The following is a 26,698-nucleotide window of genomic DNA, read 5'->3' on the forward strand; positions in this document are numbered from 1 at the left end:
GAGGAAATTGAGGTTAAAAAAGAAAAGGAAGGAAGGAGGGAGAGAGGGAGAGAGGGAGAGAGGAAGGAAGGAAGGAAGGAAGGAAGGAAGGAAGGGAGAAGGGAAGGAGGGAAGGAAGAAGGGAAGGAAGGAAGGAAGAAGGGAAGGAAGGAAACCATTACCACTTCCAGAAACCACTTCGTCCAAGGTCCCACAGAGATTAACTGAGCTCTGAACCCATTTAAAAAACAAAACAAACCCAATTTGAGCTGGTATTTGAGCCCAACCATCTACAAGCCATACTTTATTTGGATACCAGAGACATATCTGAACAAAATGAAGTCTTTCCCACATCAGAGGGCAAGACAATATGCAAATAAGCAAGGAACTCATGATGTCCAAATGTGCTGACTATAGTCCTGGCTGCATTATTCCTCAGTCATTTCTCACTCTAATGGCTGCACCTTTAGGTGCCTGCAGTGCCGGATCCCATGTCATCATCTTACCAGTCCTTAGATCTAACACCTGAAAGCTGAAGACCTTCAAATGAGCTGTAATTTTGAGTCAGCTGGGGTCATCATTGTATGTCAACTGACCTAAGCCTGCACAGACTCCTAAAAATGATGCCACATCCCTCTGGATCTCAGTTTCCCTTCACTTAAATTGGGTACTTTGGGGTAGAATGAGATCATCTCCAAGTTTTCTTTCAGCTGTAACATCCCTCCAAGTCAGAATAAATAATAATAAAAAAAGATCCGAGGCCAGCAAGATAGTTCAGTGGGCAAAAGCAAAGGCTTGAGTTCAATACCCGGAGCCCACAGAGTAGAAGCAGAGAACTGAGTCCCACAATTCATTTGACCTCTGCATATGTGCTACGGCAGGAACACACACACACACACACACACACACACACACACACACACACACACACACACACAGAGAGAGAGAGAGAGAGAGAGAGAGAGAGAGAGAGAGAGAGAGAGAGAGAGTACAGAATTCCAAAGAGAAAAGAAAACCAAGCAGGGAGATAAATCGGTACTTCAGACTCAAGGCTGGAATACACCATAGTCATGAAATGCTCACCAGGTTAAAATTATCAATTAAATTAGAGAAGATATTTGGAGTAAAGTCCCCTGCTGTTGTGGGCCCTAGTCAGCCCCTGCTGTACCTAGTCTGTCAGCCAATCAGGCATCGGTGCCTGACCCTGCAGGAGTGTCCCTTCCCCCACCCTGGTCACATGGTTGACCGCTACTGAACCCCAGAAGTCAATCTCCAATGCCCCAAATACTGCTCAGCCTGGAAGCCACAGAAAGCCTTCCTGCCACCCAACGGGAGCCGAGCCAGGGGCTCTGGCCTTCCTGCGATTTGGAGCCTGGTGTCCACTGCTTCCAGAGAACACACGGTAAGTCTGCAGCTTAAAGTGTCATAGACAAAGTGTGTTTTTCTGAGTGTGTACTCTGAGTGTTGAAGTGTGATTGTCATACACACTGACACAGAATGCTAGACCAACTCTCCAGATGAGCCCTGGGTGTTTGCCTTTCCTTTGAAATTTATACTGTATTCGTCGTCATCCTAGTGCCTTGAGTTCACTGGTTTGGGGTGCGAATTCTCCAAATCTCCCAGAACCCCGGTGAGTTACTGCAACTTGCCATCTGATGGAAGCAAGTTTCTTTCACTTCCAGGCCTGTGAGTTTCTGTCTGTAGTTACAATGCTTGTGAGCCTGGAAATACTTAAGAAGCATCCAGAAGCCTGAGGCTTGCCTCTTCTCTGCCTGCAGGTTGTAGAGAAAAATCGCGACTGTTAGTGTGACACCTGGGATGGAGAAAGAATTGCTAAATTTTCATTCCGCATTTTCATTCCTAGGTTGTGGATATGGTACCTGGAGTGACTAATGCTAATTGTTCAGGGACATTTCCTTTTCTTGTTTTTCTCTGCTGGAAGATCGGAGCTCGCTTCGCAGGCCTGAGGACCAATGAGCCTCTGGTTGGAAGGTGGCCTTTCTAGAGATTTTTCTTTTGTTTGGTTTGTTTGAGTCAGGGTCTCATGCATCCTAGGCTGTCCTGGAGTTGGCTATGTAGCACAGGCTGGTCCTGAACTCCTGATGCTCCTGCCTCCACCTCTCAAGTGCTGGAATGACAAGCATGTGCGACCATGCCCACCTTCCTTTGTCTAGTTTCTAGCTCAGCTTCCTAAGGCCTAGCATGGTCCTGTGTCATTTTTGGACAAAATCATCCAGGCTGCACCAGAGAGGAATTCCTTTCCTGTGATTCTCGGGCTCACCAGACACCATGCTGTCTGGTTTAACATTCTTAAACATAGAGGTCAAACGGCTTAAAAGACAAGGGGGAGAAAAAGCTCCTGTATTGGTAGAGCAGCAAGTGTAGTGCAAGCGTTCTCTAGGTAGTTCATGTCCAGAGCCACGGCTGCCTAGCGCTGAGGATGAATCAGCATCCTTTGCCTTTCTTCCCTAATAATCAGACCGTTGTTTCATCCCGACTGTGCCCGGGCCCCTGATGCACATATCTGCATGGGCTTGCCTGAATCAATGTGCCCTGTGGATGGGGTGGGGCAGTAGGTATTTACAGCTGGCAGATGATTCTGCCACTACGCTTCTGATGGTCATGAAGTACTGTATAAATTTAAGGGTGGCTGCATCACTACGCCTTGCTACACTGGACATAAAGGCTGCTGGGGGCGGGAGTTTGGATGTCTGTGGGCCAGGGTACCACTGACTCAGCCACTCGAGTTCAGAGTATTTATCTTGCTAAGAAGGTTTTAGGTTATTCTTTAGGCTCCTAGATCCAGGGATGGCAGCAGGGACGTGGAAAGGTGCTGGCCCGTGTCTCAGAACAAAAGAAAATGGGGTCTGAACAGTGAACCATGCTCAAGGCCAAGGTGATTTGGGACCCAAGGAGGATGGGGAAACGATGGTCTCCAGTTGGGAAGGGAGGCCTGGGGACAGGAAAAACTGTCCTTGCCGCTCTTCCCTTGCTGCATGCCGGGGTGTTGCCGTCTGTCTTTGGCAACATCATCATGGGTAGTTGTAGGGTTTCACACTCTTCAGACATAATTCACTCTAATCGGCTGAAGGTGTTGAGTCAGCTCCTATAGGGTCCTGGGCTGTGGTGAGTACAGGAATTCAGCCAGACCCCTCCCCTTTGCTCCTCTCCTTTCTCTCCCCCTCCCTCCTTTCTCTCCCATTCCTCCCTTCTCTCTCCCTCCCTTACTCTCCTGGGCTTAGGAATCAGAAAGAAGTAAATTGGAATACAGGCTCCACCAGAGCCTGCTCTATGACTTGGGACAAATGATTTAAGTCTCCTTGTTGCAATTTCTTCATCTTTTTTCAGAGTGTGTGTGTGTGTGTGTGTGTGTGTGTGTGTTCATGTATCAAGCTTGAAGCCATTGTGGGATACATGAGATGCTGTGTCGGGGAAAAAGAAAGCTAGACATTTAGATAAAAGGAGAGAGCCGCACTGCTGCAGTTTAAAATATGAATGTATTGGATTCATCACCATCCTCATCATCATCATCATGTGTGTTGCTCACGCCAGTCTGTGGAGTCAGTTCTCTCCCTCCACATTTATGTGGATTTGGGGAATTGAACTCAGTCCCTAGATTTTGGGGGCAATGTTTTTACCCAGAGCCACCTCACTGGCCACCACTGGGATTTTAGAAGACTCATCTTAAAGGTAAATTGTTCATGAGTTACGTTAGGGGAAATGTGGGGAATTCCAGGGGTGGCTTGGGATTTTCTAGGGACAGCGCTTACTCTTCATTTTGGTTCTTCTATGGGGCTTCCCAGATGTGTTATGATATGGAGATTCATAACAGCAGAGGGCAACTTTGCCAAGGCAGTGGGAGGGAGCTGCCACTGCAATGAGGTGAAGCAGAGCCAGCAGTCACCTTGGCCATCTGTCACCCAGCTCACCATTGGCCACTCCCTCTTGCCACTTGCCTTTTCTTCTAGCCTTCCTTCGCTCCATCCCCAAGACAGTTATTTCCATCAAGGAGACTCAGAGCAATTAACAACCAACACGGCCTCAACACTGGTCAGTCATAACGGACCAGCTGATCAGGGAGACTGCACACCAGCCATCAGACCCACAAATAACAGCCGAACAGGTATCACACTTGTTGGCACAATCAATGGATTATGTTTTGTTATTGTTGTTTGTTTTTGAGATAGGGCCTCACTATATAGTCCTAGTTGGCCCGGAATTCACTATGTAGTCTAGGTGGGCCTCACATATAGAGATCTGCCTGCCTCTGCTCTTGAGGCCTGGAATGAAAAGGGTGTGCCACCATGCTTGACTTTTGTTATTTATTTTTTACTGTACAGAAGTTTTTGAACACACAGGCTGTGGTAGTGAACACCTTTAATCTCAGAGCTCAAGAGGTAGAGGCAGGAGTGTCTCTGTGAGTTAAAGACCAATTTGCTCTACACAGTGAATTTTAGGCCAGCTAGTGCTACATGAGAGACCCTGTCTCAAAATGACAACAGAATAAAACTGGATAAAGGAACGATGAACATTTTGTATCATTAATAGGTGTTCAAACTCTTTTAATGGTAAGTTTGACACTTCTGTTATTTTTATGATGGAAGTATACTTTTAGAAACCTTTAGGCTAAGAACTCTGCATAGTTTCCCAAAACAGACAATCTGGGTTTAAATTTCTCTTTCTCCTTTTGACAGACATTTAGATCTTAGTGCTCAGTTCCATATTTGTATAATGGTACCAATGGTTGGATGTGAGACTCAGTAGTTGAACACTTGCTGGCAAGACCTTCATGGTACATGCTTTTTAATCCCACCACTTGAGAGGCAGAGGCAGGCAGATTTCTGAGTTTCAGACCAGCCTTGTCTATATAGTGAATTCCAGGCCAGTCAAGGCTATACACAAACTTTGTCTCAAAATCAACAAATTAATTTTAAGTGGTCAGGTGGTGGTGGCACACACCTTTGATCCCAAGACTCTAGAAGCAGAGGCAGGTGGATCTCTGTGAGTTTGATGCCAGCTTGGTCTAGATAGTGAGTTCCAGGACAACCAGGACCACACACAAAGAAACCCTGCCTTGAAAAACAAAGCAAAACAAAAACAACAAAGATAGGCAAGGCTTACAGTGGTGGCACACGCCTTTAATCCCACCACTCAGGAGGCAGAGGCAGGTGGGTCTCTGTGAGCTAAAGGCAGTTCCAGGACAGCCAGAGCTACACAAAGAAACCCCATCTCAAAAACCCAAACAAACAAACAAAGGCAAGGCTCTGGGCTGCATCCCCAGTGGGGTAAATCAATACTATAGTACTGGTGAGGCAAGTCATACAGAGATACTCTCAAAATACTGCCTATTAATGCTATCCATTATCATCCGTATTTTATTTTTTAACTTACAATTTTTTTATTTCGTGTGCATATGTGTGTTCTGGTGGACATGCACTTAAATTTGTTGTACATGTGGAAGCCAAAGGCTAACATAGCATACCATTCCTCAGCACGTCATCCATCTTGAGTTTTAAGAAAAGCTTTCTCATATTTACCTGGAATTTTCAAACTCAGCTAGGCTGGCTGGCCAGTGAGTCCCAGGAACCCGTCTGTCTCCCAACTCCCCATCACTGGAATTATAAGTGAGCTTCACCACATCTGGCTTTTGATGTGGGTTTGGGGCCGGGCGTTGGTGGCGCACGCCTTTAATCCCAGCACTCGGGAGGCAGAGGCAGGTGGATCTCTGTGAGTTTGAGACCAGCCTGGTCTACAAAGTGAGTTACAGGACAGCCTCCAAAGCCACAGAGAAACCCTGTCTCAAAAAACAAAATAAAATAAAATAAAATAAAATAAAGAGTGGGTTTGGGAAATCAAACTCTGCTAGCAGGGCAAGGCTTTGCTGACTGGGCATCTCTGTAGCTTTCAGTATTCTGAAGCCGTGTTCATCTTTTCCTTCGTAGTGATGAAGGTGGAAGAGGAGAAGGCTGGGGGCAGAAAGCTGGATCCTACAGTCTACAGGAGGAGACAACCAGGTCAAGGTGACAACATTTTGAAAACCTATTGGGATTCCCACAAGGGCCTGAGAATTCCTGGAGTGTCACCGTATCAGCACTCCTAATTAGAGACTGAAGAGAGCTGTCTCTTTCTTGGACTCTTGGCAGTGTGTCCTTGAAGCTGGTGGGACCAGCCTACTGTGTCCTAGCAGGCAGGTCCAATCCAGGCTCACTGACTGCTAAGTAGCTCTGACGGTGGCCCAACGCCAAGCCATAAGCTTACTTTAAAAACATGCCGGTCAGGTGGTTGTGGTGCTCACCTCTAATCCCAGCACTCAAGAAGCAGAGCAGGCCGATCTCTGAGTTCGAGGCCAGCCCAACAGAACTAGAAGAAACCCTGTCTCAAAAAGACAACACTCTCCCCCACCAAAGGAAAAAATATGACAGACTGGGGAGATGACTCAGTGGGTAAAACATTTGCTGTTTGCTGTGCAAGTGTGAAAACCAGAGTTTGGTTCCCCAGGACACATGTTGGGCGAGTGTGGTGGAGACCTGTAACTTCAGCACTTGGAAGGCAGAGGCAGGGAATCCCTAGAGCAAGCTGCCTAGGTAGACGAGCCCAGTCATCCAGCTCTGGGTACCCGAGAGAATAAAGGAGAGTCATCAAGGGGGACATCTGACACCAATCTTAGGCCTCTGCAAGCACACGGTGTGTGCATGCGCATGAACCCACACACTCCCAAATAACGTTTTGTGGCGTTGCATTTTTTTTTGTAATTCAGTTGTGCAGTTTTTGAGGTGTGAACTTTGTCTTTGTAGTTGACAGTGTCATGTCACAGTGATAAACTACTGAACTGAACATGTCTCTAGGGACCACATGACTGCACATTTTGTCTGGGTGGATTAGAGCAGAGATCCTGCAACATAAAGCCATTGAATTTACCAATGCTCCCAGCTATGATCAATGACAGACACCAATATTTAGTAGATTCTGAAACCAGTGGCTGAGTTAGAGCCTGCACAAGGAAGCTACAGGGCTGTTTCTGTTGGTGGAGAGTTGTTGGCTTAGAGCCCTGAAGTCTGTGGTGAGCGGTCCCTGACTTAACAAAACGTGATGTGATTTTTTATTTTTTATTTTTTTAGTGTGTGTATACATGTTCATTCCGGTGCCCTCAGAGTCTGGAGGAGGGTATCAGGGCCGCTGGAGCTGAAGTTACAGGCAGGTTATTAGTGAGCTGTAGGCATAGGTGTTAGGAACCAAACTCAGGTCTTCTACAAGAGCAGTGTGTGGCCTGAACTTCTGAGCCATGATGTTTTGATTTTACAACAATGGGGAAACAAAAACATTCAAGAGAAAGCATGCTTCAGATTTTGCGTTTGGGTTTATTTTCCTGGGCTTGTTGGTTGTCATTGCTGTGCAAAGGCAAGAATGAGACGTGCCCCCTCTCCAGCGCCACCCCCCCCACTGTATGTGCATTCTAGCAGAACTCTATTCCCAGCATAGACTGAGCTGGTGTACAGGTTGAATTCTGTTTTCCTAAGCGCTGGGAGTCTGCCTCTGTCCAGGCAGCCATGTCTTCCATATTGCCTCTAAAGCTGACTCTGTGACTGGTTCAGTCACTGCCTCCTCTCTCTGCTGTTTCCACAGATTTCCCTTCAATACATATTGGGTTTCCAGTCCCCAGTTACTCTCAAAGGAAAAGTGACTCAAAGGGACATCTTTCGGGCCTGCAAAAAGTCCAGTGGTGCCTGCAGCCAGACAAACCACAGCAGGAACTGGCCGGCCCAGGGATCAGGGCCAGCAGCCGGGGAGGCGGCATGGATTGTACCAAAAGGACTCGTAAGTTTTCTCAAGGGCATGCTCTGGAGAGCCAGGCTGCCGCTGGGTACAGTACAGCCAGGTGGGGGGTTTTCTGTAGAATATGGGTGCATGCCATGGGCTCAGTGTTAACTCTTAGGGTTCCACTACTCTCCTCTCACTGACGCAGCTAACCTAAAGCTCTCTGGCCTCTCTCTGTGATGTTGAGAACTGTGGTCTGGTTGGAGGTATAGCTCAAAGTGCTTGTCCTGTGCACAGGAAGTTCTGGGCTCAGTTCCAGACCATGAACCAGGCATGGTGGTCATGTGTTTGTAGCTCCAGCACTGGGAGCTGCCCTCATCTGGTGGAGGTCTGCAGAGACATTTTCATTTGAAGCTTCCCCACACACTTGCTTTTGTTACCTGGGCTTTTGGTGTCAAATCTCCAAAATCACCCATGGGACTATTGACAACGTGATTCCCCTCTAGGTTGGAGGAGCCTTTGCAGCCTGGAAATTTAAAAAGTGTTTTTACATTTATTTTGTGGATGAAGGCTTGTGTTGTGGTGAATGTGTGGAGTTTCAGGGGACAGCGTGTGGGAGTCAGTTCTCTCCTTCCATCGTGTGGAAACAGGGAGCCAGGAATCACACTCAGGTTGTTGACATCCCTGCTGTCCTTGGTTTGGAAGTTTTGCTCTGGAGTCTTTAATCTATTTTGAGATTGTGGATGTATAAGGGTGTCGGGTTTCATTTTTTTTTTGCAATGAATATGCATTGTTTACCAATACTGGTTAATAAAGTGACTTACTTTTCCCATTGTACATTCGTGCTACCCTGGTTAAATACCAGCTGACTCCATATGGCTGGGTTCACTTCTTGTGCTTTCTTTGCTCCATTGCTTTTATTTTATTTTGTTGTTGTTGCTTACCAGTAATGTGCTGTTTTGATTTACTGCAGCTCTGTGGTACAATTTGAAGTATAGTCATCCTAGTTAATCCTCTCATCATCCTGAGAGAGAGGTATATCATTATCCTGTAGTTATTTTAGGAGAGCAAAGTTCAAAGACACCAAGCATAATATAACCTGTAATCAGTGGAGCTGGGAAATTAACCGTCGACTCCAAAGCCTATATGAATGTTACTCTTCATCAGTGGTCAGTGAAAGAGAGGCTGGTTGGGAATAAAGGGAAATAATAGCATATCGTCTCTCTTCCTCTCTTTCTTCTTCCTTACCTTTCTCTTTTCTCGGTGTGAATATAATTTAGGAACTCAATTTTTATAGGCTGTTCAAGCTGCATTCAGGCCTAGAATGCGTGATGACTAGCACCGGCAAGCCGCAATGAGCATGGGCAAGAGACATGCTTTCTGCCCAGGAAAAGCATTGTTCTTGTCTGAGAATCTCTTGAGATGCCACAGAAGCAAGAGCCCTAGGTTCATGAGTTTGTCTCCACTCTACTCAGTTGCTAATGAAAACTTGACCCCAAGACCCAGTCGGGTGAGTTAGATTCACCTGGGGATGTCCCAGCATTCAGTATGCAATTCACTCTGTAGGGGGAAGGCTGTGGTGGATGGGGAGGTATTTCCAGGGATGAGAGAGGCGGTCTTCCAGGGCTAAAATCATGTCTGTTCCAGGTGAACAGGCTGCCTGCCCACACCAGACTGTCAGGGTTACCAAATGAGATACAGACAGATAAAGGACTTGACTCAGTCCATAGTGCCCAGCCAGCTCTGCTTACGCACATTAACCCACACTAAGAGCACAGAGCCCAAGCCTTTTCCTCAATGAGCAGACATTTCAGTGGTCAGCCTTCCTGCTGCTGAGATGCTTATAAACTCCTTCTGATGGAGGGGCAAGAAAAAAATGAAGCTATCTTCTTCTGTTTACTGGGTATTGACCTGTTATAAGGTCATTAAAAAATAAAATAAAAGCTGGGGCTGATGAGACAGTTCCAGCAAATAAGAGCTCTGACTGCTGTTCCAGAGGACTTGGATGTGATTTTCCAGCACCCACGTGGTAGCTCACACTTGTCTATAATTCTAGGCCCAGGGGATTCAATGCCCTCTTCTGCATCTGCAGGCACCAGGCATGCACCTGGTATACAGACATACATGTAGACAAAACACCCATACACATACAATAAAAAAAATCAAAACTACTCCAGGATAAGTGACAAAGGAAAGGCCATTTCCTATATAGATACAGGAGCCTCAGAGTTCCAAGACTTTAGAATCAAGAAGCCTTTCACGTTGACTTTCTTCCTTCCTTTACTATAAGTGCACTCTCTCTCTCTCTCTCTCTCTCTCTCTCTCTCTCTCTCTCTTTCTCCCTCTCTCTCTCTATTTATCTCTCTCTCTCATTCTCTCTATGGCAGGGTCTCATGTAGCCCAAGATGAACCCTAACTTGTTATGTAGCCCAGGCCAGCCTTGAACTCCTGATTCTCTTGCCTCCGCTTCCCAAATTCTGGGATTTACAGACATGTACTACCAGTGGTGCCAGGGATCAAACCCAGGGCTTTGTGCACATTAGGCAAGTGCTCTGCCAATGAGACTCACACATACACACACACACACACACACACACACACACACACACACACACACACACTCTACCACCCCTGCCCTCTTTCCCCATTTCTGATGAGCAAGGACAAAGGCAGAGGACTGATTTCTCTCTACAGCATCTCCTCCACCCCAGGGTCTCTGAGACAGGCTGATTCAAATATACACACAAAGATGCAATACTGTGAAAAGAAGGCAAGTTGGAAAGGAATGGGTTGATCTCACTCACAGTTCCATATGAACAGTTCATTGTCACAAACAGCGAGGGCAGGAACTCAAGCAGGGTGGGAACCGGAGGCGGGAGCTGATGCAGAGGCCATGGAAGGATGCTGCTTACTGGCTTTCTCCCCATGGTTTGCTCAGCCTGCTTTCTTATAGAACCCAGGACCACCAGCCCAGAGATGGCACCACCACAATGGGCTGGACCCTTCCCCACCAATCACTAATTAAGAAAATGCTCTACAGGCCTGCCTACAACCTGAATTATGGAGGCATTTTCTTTTTTTTCTTTTTTTTTTGGTTTTTATGAGACAGGGTTTCTCTGTATTGTTTTGGAGGCTATCAGTCCAGCCCAGCCTCGAACTCACAGAGATCCGCCTGCCTCTGCCTCCCGAGTGCTGGGATTAAAGGCGTGCGCCACCACCACCCGGCGATGGAGGCATTTTCTTAATTGAAGTTCCCTCCTCTCAGACAACTTTAGCTTGTGTCAGGTTGACATAAAATTATCCAGCACGGGTTTTCTTATTTTATTGTTTTATTTATTTTATTATGTGGATCTGCTTGTGAGCATCCCAACTCCAGAGCTGCCTGCTATATTCTGGTGCTGGTAACTGAACTTTGGTTCCAAACTCAGGTTCTCTGAAAAAGCAGCAAGTGCTCTTAGCTCCTGAACCATCTCTCCTGTGGTCCAAACAGGCCTTGACTCATAACAATTCTCCTGCCTCAGTCTTCCAAGTGATAAGATTATAACGCGAACCACTATACCAGGCCTATATAGCTTTTCTCTCATTTTAAAAAGATTTATTTATTTTTACTTTATGTATTTGTGTGTGTGCCTGAGTGCACATATGTGTACCATGTGCATGCAGGCGCCCTCCAAAGCCAGAACAGGGTGGTGTTCAAGCTCCCGGAACTGGAGTGGCAGGCAGTTGTGAGCTACCTAATGTGGATGTTGGGAATTGAACATGGGTCTTCTGCAAGAGTAACACGCACTCTTAACCAATGAGCTATCGGTCCCATCCTCTGTGCCCAGATGGGTGAATGCCTCAGCTCTCTTGGCATTTCCAGAAATAACTGATTTAGGAACAGGGCTTAGCCAAGTGGTGGTTGTGCACACCTTTAATCCCAGCACACGGGGAGGCAGAGGCAGGTGAACCTCTGTGAGTTCAAGACCAGCCTGGTTTACAGTGACAGAGGAACGGGGCTCATTATACCCACACAGCCCAGTAGATCCAAAGAGGACAGAAGTGGTCATAGTTTCTATGTGGGTTGAGGCCGAATGTGGTCAATTTTTTACTGTGGTCAACATTTCTGTAAAGGCCCTCCCGGAGTGACCTCCTGTACTCTGAGACTAGAGCATGCTCTGGAAGAGAGGGCCTGCTCAGACCTTGCTTCCTTTAGGGTACAGTTCACCCACAAGAGGTCAGCTTCAATGGGCAGCCAAGTCTCAAGAGAGAGCCAGGGGAGGAAGGAGAGACTTCTAAGAATCGGGTGTCTGCCAGGGGAACATGTGTGAGCTCTCAGTGTAATAGCAGGAGAGTGTCTCACTCAAGGCAGAGTTGGAGGATGCAGGGAGCTTGAGTCCCCTCTCTGGGGCTGCATGCCTTTCCAGCAGCTCAGTGACAGGTCTATTCATTCCTCTTTTCTGTCCCCACCTCAGCGCCCTATCTATGTGCTCACAATCCCAGGAACCATCGAGAAAGGCCAGCTAGCTGAGAGACATAATTCAACCTTTCCAGACATGGATCAGATGTCCACCTAACGACTCCAGACCTAACAGGTTATGGCCAGTGGCATAAGTCATGTTACCCAAAGACAGCTTTCAGGGGTGGGAAACAAGCTCATCAGATGTCCCCAAAGCCATCTGCCACAGGAGGGATTCCTGTGAGCACAAATATTCAGGCTCTCTTCTCCTGCCTTGGAGAACACATTTGAAGTTTATGTACAGTGTCAGGAAAAGAGATATTATCAGCCATGAAAACGGGCCACGGGGTTTCCCAGTCCTCTCTCACTTGTCAAGAATGACCCTGGCACCCCGGGGTCCTGTCTCCCTGCCCCCTGTATTCTCACAGCAGCAGGCATCCCCTACAACTCCGCCCCCAGCTCCTGTTTCCTGGCTCTTAGGTTCTTAGCTCCTTTCTTGTGGGCAGCTAATCTCCTACCACTGATGTGCTCGTGAGTGTTAGTCAAATTCACTCACCCAGAAAGTATGCATGAGTGCCCATGCCGTGTAAGCCCCGGGCCAGTGGACAGCGATGCGATGGAAATGGGCCAGAGACCCTGACCACGCAAAGCTGAGGGGGAGACTCAGCTCCTCAGAGCCTGGACTCACTGGCATTTTGGTGTCCCCAACTGCTCCCCACGGCTTTCCTAGGGTGAAGCCCTTGCTTCTTGCCAGGGTTTGTGTCACCAGATCACCTTGTGCTCTGCCCAAGCAATGGGTGGCAGTCCTCAGCTAGAAAAAGAGCTGCTCTCCGTGCTTCCGAAATAGGCTCAACCCTGCCACACGCATTTCCCTTCCAAGGTCAGTCCTTTCCTCCTCCTACCCCCTCTCTTTCCTTCCCCGCCTCCCTCCTCAGCTGCCTCCTTCTTCCTCCCTCTCTGTCCTCTTCCTCCTCACCTCGCGCTAGTCTTCCCTCTTCTTCCTCTTCTCTTTCTTTTTTTGAGGTAGGGTCTCCTGCAGCCCACACTAGACTGGAGCTCCACTATATAGCTGAGGCTGGCCTTGGGTCCCTGATCCTGCTGCTTCTGCCTCCCAAGAGATGGAGTCACGGGTGTATGCTGCTGTACCTAGCTTGCCCGTGCCATGTGTATGTGGGGCCACAGCACCTTAGAGAAGGCCCGGCTTAAGTGGCCATGATTGGAGCCAGGTGGTGGCGCACTCCTGTAACCCCTACACTTGGGAGTGTGGCTCAGGAGACTAGCCTGAGCTCCACAGCTAGACCTAGTCTCGCAAAACAACAGGGCATTGTAGCTCAGTGTAGAGGACTGGCCTAGCGTATCAGAGGCCCCAGGTTCAAGCCCCAGCACCACCCCCCAACCCCCCCGCAAATGAGGCAGTGGCAGCAGCACACTGGTCTATAACCTCCTACTCTCCAGACTTCAAGCTCATCCTTCCCCTCGGTCAGCCGTCTGCTTCACCGAATCTCACACAAGCCCTGCTTGCTCGTCAAGCCTTGAATATGAAAATGTGGTCAGGACCCAGGCATGAGTCAGTATGTGGTGGGGATATGCGGCATCCCCAGGTCAACTCACCTGCACTGGGGGCATTTTGTGGTGTTCACTGGCTCAGTTTTTGTCTGTGAGCTGGAGGTTTGCACGTCTCTATCACTAAGCTCCCTCCCAACCCTAAGACCTAAGGAACTGGAGTTTGCCGCAGGCCTGGGAGCCTGGGTGACCTCTGGTCAACCTTGCATGTGTAAGCACTGCTGAGCCAGACCCAGATTAAGAGTTTCTCAGAGAGCAAAGTAATTCCCCAGTGGGGTTCACACACACCCCGAGTGACCAGTCCCTACTGTCCACAGGTTCTCAAAGAGCATCCCCTGAGTGACAATTGGGCACTTTGTCTCAGTAGTGAGTACAAACTGCAAACCCAGGAATTAAAGTTGGGAAGGAAGCTAATCCAGCTTCATGTAACAGTATGGACCCCCAGCAAACACGCCCCCATAGCAACCCCAACCTCCACCGAACTCCGAGTGGTTGCAGAGAGAACGGGGCCTGCCAGGCTCTGGCAGCCTGCTCACCTGCCACCAAAATCTTAAGATCTTAAGGAGGCCCTGGGGTGTGTGTGTGTGTGTGTACAAATCTTACCTCCCTGCCTCAGCCTTTATAAAGGAGCCCGACGAGAGGCGCCCTGCACTACTGGAGCCTCCAGGTCTGTCGAAGGGCTCACAGGGGGCGGGGGCGAGGGAGGGAGGAGGTGTGGCTGCGGGGGCGTGGGGGGAGGGGCAGTTCTGGGTGTTCTCTCACAGTCGCCGGCAGCCACCACCCCGCTGCTGTGGAGCTTCATTGCTAAGCCTCCTCTCTCCATCATACCTCAGATTCCCCTGCCCTCCCCGCCCCCTTTCCCTCTTTTGCTCTTTTCTCCCAAGATTTCCACGTAATCTCACACTCCATCTCTATTTTCTTTGCATATATTCTTCTCTTTCTAGCCACAATCCCCCTCCTTCCCTCTCGTCCTTCTCCTGCCCTCCTCCTCCCCGCCTCCCTTGCTGCTTAACTGGAACAAAAGTGAGTTTGTTTTGTGTGGGGAAGAGGATAACCGTGGAGGAGGCAGCAGCCAGGGAGACAGGCTGGGGCCAGAGGCAGCACCAACCTCGGGAGACTCCAGCGCCCAGCTGTTCCAGGGAGCAGGTACTGCCCAGACAGGCTGGTTCCCGCACGGACCTCTGCCCCGTCTGTGCTTTCTAATCTGCTATCTCCTCAGGATCGATCTGTCCTTCCTGGCCTCAAAGGGTGTGAAAGATTCCAGATTTACAAAATATGGGGACAGAGGCCCAAGGGATGGCATTGCCCTTGTTTTCAGAGAACTGTGTGTGTTCTGATGTAGCTGGGCTCAGAGGCAGCCCAGTGAAGGATGCCTCGGGCTATGTCTGGATCCCTGCGGATGGCTTGCAATATCACCAAGCCTAAGCTTTAGGTAACCGAGAGGCAGCCAAGGCTTTCCAACTGGAAATGCACAAGAGCAAATCTACACGTGAAGAGTTTCTATCAGGCTGCCCGGTAGTGGGGTGCTTGCTCAGCACACACAGGCCCTGGATCTGCTTCCCAGGTGGCAAAACCAAAACAGAGCAGTGGCTAGCATACTCTGATTGCATGGTAGACTGGCTTGTCTCATCAGAACCAAGTAGCCATAGCTTGATTTGAAGGGGAAAGGTTTTTTAGTGATCTTTTTTTGTTGTTGTTGTTTTGTTTTTGTTTTTTGGGTTTTTTTTGGGGGGGGGAGGGTGATTGATTTTTGTTTTTTTTTTTTTTTTTTTTGAGACAGGATCTCTCTTTGTAGCCCTGACTGTCCTGGAACCCACTATGTAGACAAGACTGGCCTCAAACTCACAGAGATCCTCCTACATCTGCCTCCCGGGTGCTAGGATTGAAGACATTTGTCACTATGCCTACAGGAATGATCCTTTTTTAAACGTAAAATTTCCTTAAACTTTTTTTTTTTGGGTTTACGAGACAGGGTTTCTCTGTATTGTTTTGGAGGCCGTCGGTCCAGCCTGGCCTCGAACTCACAGAGATCCGCCTGCCTCTGCCTCCCGAGTGCTGGGATTAAAGGCATGTGCCACCACCGCCCTGCAAAATTTTCTTAAACTTAAAGCCAGTGAAATAAGTTTAAAAAGGACAGAAAAATTTCAAAAACAAATGCATTGGAAGTCCACTGTGGGTCTGCACACACGTAAGTCACTAGCACTTTCTGCGAGGAAAATTGTCTAACTTGTGTAGACTGTGTTGCCCAGAGAGCACTGTGATCCCGAAGTCCATAGTAAGAGTATCTTAGGGATGTTTAAAGCGGCAACTCATGCTGCGTGGGCGAGGATGGGGTGCTCTGAGGGGGCAGAGATGGCAGGCCTCCTGAGGTAAGACACTGAGGGTGAATGGAGGAAGGAGTCTTCTGACCCAAGGGCAGTTGATGACAGCAGAAGGACTAGCAGGAGTGAATCCAGGGGACTTGACATCCAAATGCCTTTATTTTCTCACAGAAGTGGGTAGGAGCTAAAGCCACCTACAGAGAGGCACGGAGGTCAGGGGTGGCACTGAGGAGTACAGGGAAGCTGCTGGCAAGGGCACGGTTAAGAGGCTTCCTTCCACGGGCTCTGAGCCCGGATTCTGGGGTTGGTGCGGGGCGATAAGGACCTTCTGTAGTCTAAGCCTTGTGTCGGCAGTTTCATGGGCAAGCAATGGCTGTGAGACAGACTAGGGGCACACTGTGTGCCCTACCTTCTGGGACTCCAGGACACATCAGAGATGAAGACGAGGTCAAGGCCTGGCTCTACTGGGAAGTTACAGGGAAGAGGTTAGGTTCAAGAGAGTTCTTGAAAATACTGACAATGGAGAACTTACTGATACATAGAGGAAGGCAGAAGTGGGAAAGACTGAGGGGATAAGAAACTGGAAGAAAGGGGAAAACATCATGAGGTCTGGGGATGGTGGATGGGAGGCTGAACCAAGGGCGGGAGGGAAGAAACGCTCCTGAAAGCACAGGGGAGACAGCAGGCGAAGGAGGCGCCCAAGGGTGCCTTCCGCCAAGGCATGGGTCACCCTTTGACGTCTTGTCAGCTGTCTCGCTGTGTTGCAGCCACACCGTCCACACATTCCCACCACGGCACCTACGACGTTCAAGCACACTTCCTCCCAGTGTGTCCAGTCACAATTCAAAAATGCCTTTCTCAGAGGGGCCTTCTGTGACTTTCTTCAGAGCACAGGCACTAACCAAGTGGTCATGTATGGGTTTGGTTGCTTGCTTATTACCGTCTATGCCATGGGACAACCTCAGCAAGCTCATGGGAATTCTTCACTGCTTTGCTTTCTAGTACTAAGGATGATGTCTGGTACGGAGCAGGGGGTCCTTATGTGACGGGAAGAGGGAGGGAGGGGAGGAGGAAAGACAGTGCCTGAGAACATTCGGGAGGTGACTTCTAGCAGGCTACTGGTGAGGAGGCAGGACATGCAGGAACCAGAAAAGTGGGGAAAAAACCCACAGGACACTAGCCCAGGCTTCCCCTGACTAGCTGCCTCTTCACCATTGCTGAATGGGTTGGGATCCAGTAGAATAGGCAACCGTTCTATGCTTTTGTGCCTATTGAAGTTGGGTTAGGCTGTTCCTCGTTTCACTTTTCCATTCCTGGATCCTGCTACTGCCGTGGCTTTGGGCATTTCCCACTTATAAGACCCTGAATCCAAACACAGACCGAATCCTTTCTTATCTCACCTGCACGCAGTGGAAAGGCTGAACATGGACGGAGTCTTAGTGAGTCAAGAGACACTCATCCCTTGTGTCTTCCACCCCGCCCCTGCCTGCTCTGTTTCTGTTGGCCCTGTGGCCTCCTGACCTCTGCAGGGCACTCCGCAGAGCCAGCTCCTTCATTTTTCAGGGTCTCCGGCTGCTGAGCAGCTGCAGGACATCCTGGGGGAGGAAGATGAGGCTCCCAACCCCACCCTCTTCACAGAGATGGACACTCTACAGCATGATGGGGACCAGATGGAGTGGAAGGAGTCAGCCAGGTGAGAGGAGGCCGGAATGGAGGGATGTGTCTGGGGCATAGGCTGGTGGGAGATTGCACTCACAGCTTGAGTTCTGTCAGGGAGCATCCCCATTTATGAGCAAGCGCCTTTCTGTCTGCCACTGTTGGTGTCTCTTAACTGTAAACACTAAGGAACAAATGCAAATGGCTGTTATTGTCAAAGAAATGAAAATGCAAGAATTGAGGGGCTAGCTTGGTTGGCAAAGTGCTTGATTGGAGGAAATGAGGATGTGAGTTCTGTTCCCAGAATAATACAGTGATGCTGTGGGCTGCAACCTCGGTGCCAGCCAGGAGGTGGAGATAGGTAGATCTCAGGGGCACGTGGCCAGTCAGCCTAGCCTGAGTTCCAGAGTATGAGAGAATCTCTCTAAAGATGGTGGGCAGAACCTGGGGAACAAGCTTGTCCTCTCATCTTGAGACCTGCACACACTGTGCACTCTCGTACATATGAATCGACACATATGTATTACACAGACACACAGTGGGGGGCAGGGGAGTCTAAACAGAAAGATGGACCGGTGACCCATGAGACCCTGGTCACATACTTTAATGTCAATTAGTTCAGACTAAATGTGTGAAAGGGAAAGACCCAGTCAGGCTGGACAGCAAAGAAGGCATAAGTCTGAGTGGCAGGGGAAGGGTCTAGGCATGTCATCCTCAGCAATTTGGATAAGCAGAGGTAGAGCCATGGAACAAAGCATGAGGAATTCGGGGGCTGGCTAGTAGACACAGAGCTAACTAAGCAGGCAGGTTGAGAACCGGAGCTTGGACTTCTAGAACCCATGGAAAAGCTGGGCAGGAGTGGTGGTCACATGTAATCCCAGCACTCAGGAGACAGGGACAGGCGATTCCCCAGCACAAGTGACTACTTGACTAGCCAGAATCTGTGAGCTGAGCTCTGGGTTAGGGGAGAAACCCGGCATCAATAAACATAAAGGAGAGTGAATGAGAGAGACTTTAGACATCAACTTCAGCCCCCCTCTCCATGTATGTACACTCAGACACACACCCACATAAACACACATACATGCATGCACACCACACAGGCACGTACAGGAGAGTGACTGAGGGAGACTTCAGACGTCAATTTCAGCCCCCTCTCCATGTATGTACACTCAGACACATACCCACATAAACACACATACATGCATGCACACCACACAGGCACGTACATGCCAAATAAATAATAAATAAAAGAGTGCAGAGGGAGAGACCCATGCACAGGGGAAGGAGGAGGAAATCTGTCTAGGTTAGTGGGGAGCTGTGTGGTGAAGTCAGGAGCTAAAGTTAGGTCTGAGTAACGTGGCGCTGTTTTATCCCCAGTGACTGGACACAGGGGCCTTTGAGCCAAACAGAGCAGGTTAGTAGTCCCATGTGCTCCCAAAACCCAAGAGGGGAGGGAAGACAGGGGCAGCAGGAGGGGCTCTGGGAGGGACCCCGGGGGCTGGAGGACAGGCAGCTGCTCCTTAGCCTTTCCGTGGCTCCAACCCCTTTCCTGGAAAAGTAATATTTTTGTTGTATGGTTTGTTGAGACAGGGTTTCTCTTTGTAGTCCTGACTGTCCTGGAACTTGCTCTGGAGAGCAGGCTGGCCTCGAACTCAGAGATCCGCCTGCCTCTGCCTCCTGAGTGCTGGGATTAAAGGCATGCGCCACCACCCATTGAGTAATAATTTTTTAACCTCTGCCAGGTAAGGGGTTGTGTATGTGTGTTTTCCTGTCTTGGGGCACACATACCTGTGTGTGTGTGTGTGTGTGTGTGTGTGGAGTATCAGGGTTGATAACCAGGTATCTTTCTTCTCTCAATTTCTCTCCACTTTATAGTCTAAGACAAGGCTCTTGTATCCAGAGCTTGCCCGTCAGCTAGCCTGGCTACAGTGGTTAGCCCACTTGCCCTGCTTCCTCTGTCCTGAGACTGCGCGTGAGATGTAACACTCATCTGGCTTTTACGTGGTGCTGGAGATCCCAATCTAGTCCTCGAACCTGAATGGCAAACACTTTACCCGCTGAGCCATTTCTCCATGCAGGAGAAACCATTTTGATTTTATTAAATTATTTGGCTTGGTTGGTAAAGTATGTGCCCAGCATACACGAGGTCCTGGGTTCGATTCCCCAGCACCACACAAACCAAACCTGGAAGCACACAGCTGTAATCCCAGCACTGAGGAGATAAGGAGGGAGGAGGCCCAGAAAAGTTCAAGGTCGTCCTCAGCTACGTAGCCTGTGTAAGGCCAGCCTGGAATACCCAAGACTGTTTCAAAACCAAAACAAAGCGTGATTAAATTAAGATGAAATCAACTCGCTTCCATCCAGAGAAATGGGATGCTAAGGAGTAAGGTTTGTCAGGCGGAGCTGCACTTTGAACTATGGCAAAGGCTGAATACTTAGCGTCAGTTCCTACGGCTTATCTCTCCTGAGACCCTCACTTTGTCACCTTGGAGGCAACAGTGTCCCAGCTGTGCCCGGGGCGAGGTCTGCATGAGATCACTGTGACACCCAGAGCCCAGAAGTTCCCTCTGTGGCCTAGGCAGTTGCTGGGCAGAGGGAAGAGCAAATTCCACATCCTCAGGTCTCTCTGCGGCCAGGGCATCCGGAAGGAGGGCCGCTGAGAGGAAGAAGGTGCTGCTGGCCTTGGGGAGGAACCACTCTGCAGCCCCACAGCTGTGGGCCCAGTGCCCCATGCAAGCCCAGGAGCCTCTTCTTAGTCACGGTTCACTGAACCCCAGTGTGCTAAGAGACTCACCCCATCCAAACCCCACAGTGACCCTGAGGAGGGCAGAGCTGGGATCTGGCTTCACAGATGGAATTCTGTGACGGACTAGTAGCTTGCCAAGGGTCAGCGACACAGGAAGCTAAGTCTGCCTTGCCTGCCCCCAGGCCTGTCTGACCCTCCAGCTTGAGGCCTCTTGTGCTCTGAGCTCTCAAGGCTCTTGACCATTTCCCTGACCTCACCCCCCTCAGCTTCTAGGGACTTACTACCAGGAAAGGACACAGGCCTGAAGGCAGTTCTTTTGGAGCTGGAGTCAAATACAGACAGCTTCAGAGCCTGGGACCTCTGTATCTCTATCCAGGGCTCACAAGATGGGAAAGGACAGTTCAAACAGCCAGAGCCTGCCCGGAGCACTGTCATTTAACACCTCTAAGTGGGGAGTGGGGGTGGGGGGTGGGGAGTGGGGGGTGTGGGGTGTCTCTGAAGTCCATCTGCCCTGGGCATTGTGTCTTCTGGTCAAAGTGGGTGAACAGAGAAGAAGGGAGCTTATAAAGACCCAGGAAAGAGGGACTGCCTCCTCCCCTCCTTAGGCAATGTGTGCACCCAAAACCTGTGCCTCAAGTGGTAGTCCACGCCTTCAGTTCCAGCACTCCAGAGGCAAACCAGCCTGGTCAACACCACAGCAAGCTCCAGGCCAGCTAGGGCTACACAGTGGTACATTGTTGTAAAGAAAAAACAAAACAAAAAACCAACCAAAAATCATCAAAAAGAAAAAAGAAAAACCCACTCAAAATGAAACAAACAAAACTCAAAACAAACAAAACCCAAAAGTAGAGGGGCTTGGTCAGACCTGCTTGGAATTTGTCACTCATCGAAAAAATGGCAAGCATTTCTCTCAGCTAAGGGATGGTGGAACCCACCTCAGGAAAGCCAGAAGTCTCGGAAGTTTCCAGAATCAAAGAGCCAGCAAATCCCATTGGATTCTGGGCCTGTATAAAATAACAGAAGACAACTGTAGGGAGTGAAGAATAACACCTCCCAGATCCCCAGGCCCAGGCTAATCACACCCAACATCAAAGAAAGTGGGGGAGGGGTCCCTTTCAGGAAAGTATTTAATTTGTTGCTTGCTTTATTGAGTTAGGAGATTAAGAGAGTGGAAATCTCAAATCCGCAAGGAATTTACCCTGGCGGTGCTTTGCCGGGTTATTAGTTTGGGGGACATTTCGGACTCCTGAAGGAGTCACTGCTGGATAGATTAAAGTGGCTTTTTGAGCTCTACCGAGCTTCCCCCCCCCCCCCCCCCGTGCACATGATGGGGACTGTGTGTGGGCCGCCCCTCTGATGCGATCAGTGGTGGAGGGTCAGGCTGCTAATAAGAGAGAGAGACTGTTATTAACTTTGTCTCTCTGCCATTCCCACAAGAGAAGTCTGGCTAGCTGGCCACTGATAATGACCTTGCCCGAGGGAGGGCTGTGTCAGGTGAGGTAGAGGTGACCCCCCCATATTATGAGCAAATAATTTACCCAAAACCCCTTTCGCAAACCAACACTTGCCTAACTGCAAGGGAAGGGGTTGGCAGGAGAATTGTCCAGGTTGGAACCCACCCAAGAGTGGAGGGCCTTTCAGGGTTACTCAGAAATAACTAGAGCTTAACACTCAAGAGCCTTGAGAACAAGCTCCAAATCCAAGCTGCTGTGGTTTCCACTCAGCGTCCTGGGAGCAAGAACTTGCCAGAAGTTTCTTACCAGATACACACGCTCTGAGAACATTCCTGTCACGACCAGAAAAGGACTGAAAGGTGCGTGAGAAATGGGTCAGCTTAGTTGAGTTGGTACTTTCTTTTTCCCTTTTTGTATCTCATGTAGCCCAGGCTGGCCTCAAACTTGCTATGTAGCTAAGGATGGCTTCAGATTCTTGTTCTTCCTGCTGCCTGGTTTATGTGGTGCTGGGAATGGATCCCAGGGCTGAAGACCACGGTGAACAGTAGAGGCTGGGCATATGTTCCTTGTGGCAAGACAAACAGCATCTGCCATGGCCCACGGGTAAGACTGTCAGCACCTGCCATGGCCCACGGGTAAGACTGTCAGCACCTGCCATGGCCCACGGGTAAGACTGTCAGCACCTGCCATGGCCCATGGGTAAGACTGTCAGCACCTGCCATGGCCCATGGGTAAGACTGTCAGCACCTGCCATGGCCCACGGGTAAGACTGTCAGCACCTGCCATGGCCCATGGGTAAGACTGTCAGCAGTTGACTGAGCTATGGAAACTGAGCTTGACGCTGAGAGTTTGGGGGACCCCGAAGAGTTTTTGGGAAAAGACAGAGTTCTTTGGTTTTAGGTGTGAGAAGAGATAAAAGGAAAAGGCGTGGGCTGGGGAGACAGCTTAGTGATGACGCTCGGACGACACAAGGTGGGAATCCGAGTTTAGAAGTCGGTTGATCATTTGGACAGCTGTGCTGAGGGGCTTCTTCAAGAGCAGAACTGTCTGAAGCGGAGTGCAGGCTCAAGGGAGGTCTTCAGCTTTGTATGTATGTATGTATGTATGTATGTATGTATGTATGTATGTGTATTTTTTTAGACCGAGTCCAGACTAACCTCGAACTTACTATGTAACAGAGGATAACTTTGAACTTCTAATCCTTCTACCACATGAGTGTTGAGATTAAGGTGTGGGACACCAGAACACTTGAAGACAGTGTGTTTGTATGACTATACAAACACATATGTGTGAACATAGATGACACATGTGTACACACATGTGTACATGTGTCTATAGAGGCCAGAGGTCCATGTTGGGTGTCTTCCTCAATTACTCTCCATCTTATTTTTGAGGGCTCTCTCACTGAACCTGGGGTTCACCAATTGGTCAAGCTGGCTAGCACCAGGCTCCAGAGATCTGCCTGTCTTTGCCCGCTACCCTTTCACCCAGGACTCGGCTTACAAGTGCGCACCACTACCAGGCGTTTTCCGTGGCATCCTAACTTGTGCAGCATCTCTGCAGTCCACCACCCCAGGTTCTCATGCTGTCCCGAGGAACAGACGCCACCTCCTTTACATGCTAGCCAACTCACTGCCTGCTAAGCCACATCTCCAGCCCCAAGACTCTTACTGTTCATGCACTACTGAGTATGGGACCAGGGCCTTGTGGATGCTAGGCCACCACTGAGCTGTGGCCTCTGCTTTGGCTTTTGTCTTTGAGGAAGGGAGATGTGAGCCTATTGGGAGCTAATAGAAATGGGACAGAGGAAAGAGAATGGCTTAAGCGGTATGGGAGGGGCTTGCTGAATAGAGCAGGCCCTAGGCGCCTGTGGCTCTCAACATGTTTGACGAGGGAGGGAGGTGGAAGAGTAGCTTGGAGGAGCTGTGGGTTGCTGGTGCCCAGGCCAGGGGCCCAGGTCTGTGGCTGCTGTGTTTCTTAGCAGTATGGAGATTTGAGGTCCAGTGAAGGTTTCTGGAGTTGTCACCTTCTGCTGACCCACTGGTCTGAATGAAACAAAGAATTAACACAAGTATATATGCTTTCTTTTAAAAAGACTTTTATCTTTTATTGATGTGTTTATGATGGGAGAGTGGATTTGTGCACATATGTAAAGGTGCCTAAGGAGGCAGAAGAGGGTATGGAACCCTCCGGAGCTTATCAGTGGGTCGTGAGCCACCTGACACAGGCATTGGGAATTGAGCTCAGATCCTCTTCAAAAACAGTACATACTCTAAACCATTGAGCCATCTCTCTGCCCCAAACAGAATTCTTTATTTTTTTAAGATTTTTTTATTTACTTATGTATGTATATGAATGTTTTGCCTGCATGTGGGTATGTGTACCATGTGCATGCAGTGTCCTCAGAGGCCAGAAGGGGGCACCGAATCCCCTGGAACTGGAGTTACAGACAGTTGTGGGCTGCCAAGTGGGTGCTGGGACCAGAACCTGGGTCCTTTGCAAAAGATGTAGGTGCTCTTAATTGCAGAACTGTGGTTTCAGCTCCGCCAATGTGTTTCTTTTTTTTTTTTTTTTTTTTTTTTTTTTTGGTTTTTCGAGACAGGGTTTCTCTGTAGCTTTGGAGGCTGTCCTGGAACTCACTTTGTAGACCAGGCTGGCCTCGAACTCACAGAGATCCGCCTGCCTCTGCCTCCCGAGTGCTGGGATTAAAGGCATGCGCCACCAACGCCCAGCCAATGTGTTTCTTAAAATAATAAATGCTTAGAATCAACAGAGCCTTAGCATCAAAAGTTGCATTTCTCAGGAGATTGAATTGCATTTGAAAGTACTTAAAACTGCCACATGTGGCAGGACATAGCTGCAATTCTAGCTCTTACAGAGCTGAACAGGAGGGTCACAAGTTCAAGGCCAACCTGGGCTATAGTTTAAGTTCAGGACAAGCTTGCGCTGCATAGGAGACTGCCTTAGTTAAGGCTACCATTGCTGTGATGAAACACCATGACCAAAAACAACTTGAGTAGGAAATGGCTTACATTTCTACATCACAGTTCATCATGGAAGTCAGGCCAGGAGGTCAAGCAGGTCATGGACATGGAGGCAGGACCTGACACAGAGGTCATGGGGGCGTGCTGCTTACTGGCTTGCTCCTCGTGGCTTGCTCAACCTTTTTCTTATAGAACCCAGGACCACCAGCCCAGGTTTGGCATCACCCACAATGGGCTTGGCCCTGTCCCATCAATTACTAATTAAGAAAATGTCCTACCGGGTTGCCTGCAGATCTTATGGAGGCGTTTTCTCAACTGAGGCTCCCTCCTCTCTGAGGACTGTAACTTGTGTCAAATTAACATAAAACTAGCCAGTACAGGGACCCTATATTAGAAACAAAACAAAATAAAAACAAACAGACAAAATCAAATCACACTGGGGCTATATCTCAGCTGGCAGAGTTCTTGCTTAGTGTGCAGGAATCACATACCAGCCAAATCCCGTGGAGCTGGAGTTACGGATGGTTGTGAGCCACTATGTGGGTCCTGGGAATGGAACCCTAGTCTTCTGCAAGCGCAGCCAGCGCTCTTAACAGCCCCGTCCCGGGGCTCTTCCAACTTTTCATTTTAAATAACACTGATGTCTGATTCCCAGGGCTCTGAAATTTGGACATGATCAGTCTGGGATTCACCTTGGACTTTGTAGCTCAGACTGGCCTCACACTCAGCTGTGTAGCTGGGATTTGGAACTTCTTTGTTTAAGCAATTTAAAATGTATCATGTGCCTGTCTGCACACTCACATGGCGTGGGGCACAGGTTGACTTTGCTCTTCTCGTTCCACCTTTATGTGGGTTCCAGGCATCACACTGAGATCACCAGACTCTTGGCAAGCACCCTTACCCACTGAGCCATCTGGCCAGCCCACCTTGAATTTCTAATCTTCTTGCTTCTACTTTCTGCTTCCCACAGGCTGCACCATCACGGTGGGTTTTGCTGTTTGCTCATTGTTTCATTTTAGTTTGATACAGGGTCTCACTAAGTAGCCCTGGTTGGCCTGGAACTCACTATGTAGACATGGCTGGACTCCAACTCACAGAGGCACCTGCCTCTGCCTCTGCCTCCCGAGTGCTGGGATTAAAGGTTGTTTTTCACGTGGTGCTTGGGGATCAAACACCGGCTTCCTGCATTGTGGGCAGGCACTGGACTGATGGAGCGACAGCCCCGCTCCGTCTTGGCTTTCAGCCCTTTCTAGGCCTTCCTCGTGGGATGGCCTTCTTCCAGGCCTGTGGGCTTGTGCTGGAAGACTGGCTTGTACCTGGTGGCTAGCCCCGGCACACTTTCTCTCTCTTGATCTTGTTGTGTCTGGATAGCAGCGACCTGTCAAGTTACCATTTGCAGAAAAGGCCTTAGGTCTGGACCTCCCTCTTTGTGACAGAGATCTGCTTTCTGGAACATGTGACTCTTGGGGGTCACCTGGCTCCTGACTCTGGCATGCACGGAAGTGGTGGAGGCCATGGCACCGACCGGGACTGGATGAAATACCTAAAAGCTTTTTTTTCCCAACTCAGAGATTTTCTTTCCACTTGACCTGCTTCTCCAAATCTAATTTGTACTTTTTGAAGCCAGCTGTGGTATAAAGGTTGCTTTGCAGTGAATTGTTTGGGATTACACAGACCATTCCATCAGGCATCCACAAGCTTGTAAGCCTGGCCCTGACCAGAGACTTTAGAAATACCCTGTGTCTTTATTCAGTTTAGACAATATCTAAGCACTTACTTGGGTTATAGAAAGTTCAAAT

At 49.1% G+C, this 26,698-nt stretch overlaps 1 protein-coding gene across 5 annotated transcripts in view; it reads left to right on the top strand.

Moving 5' to 3' along the window:
* The first annotated feature begins 1,257 nt into the window (after positions 1–1,257).
* The window catches only part of Slc4a5 (solute carrier family 4 member 5), an 80,414-nt gene continuing 54,973 nt past the window's right edge, over positions 1,258–26,698 (top strand). For 2 of the 5 annotated variants that reach the window (XM_013119249.3, XM_005078328.4), the window contains exons 1-4: positions 1,258–1,381; positions 5,922–5,999; positions 7,603–7,794; positions 17,620–17,749. In XM_013119249.3, coding sequence (XP_012974703.1) covers positions 5,924–5,999; positions 7,603–7,794; positions 17,620–17,749 — 398 coding nt within the window. In that variant the 5' untranslated portion in view covers positions 1,258–1,381; positions 5,922–5,923. Of the gene's footprint in view, positions 1,382–5,921; positions 6,000–7,602; positions 7,795–14,381; positions 14,403–14,504; positions 14,882–17,619; positions 17,750–26,698 lie in introns of those variants that run through there. The other 3 variants (XM_013119250.3, XM_040737722.1, XM_040737721.1) reach the window with 2 other exon arrangements.

The sequence above is a fragment of the Mesocricetus auratus genome, unplaced genomic scaffold (genome assembly GCF_017639785.1).
Source record: "Mesocricetus auratus isolate SY011 unplaced genomic scaffold, BCM_Maur_2.0 Super-Scaffold_100676, whole genome shotgun sequence".
In the NCBI taxonomy this organism is placed as follows: domain Eukaryota; kingdom Metazoa; phylum Chordata; class Mammalia; order Rodentia; family Cricetidae; genus Mesocricetus; species Mesocricetus auratus.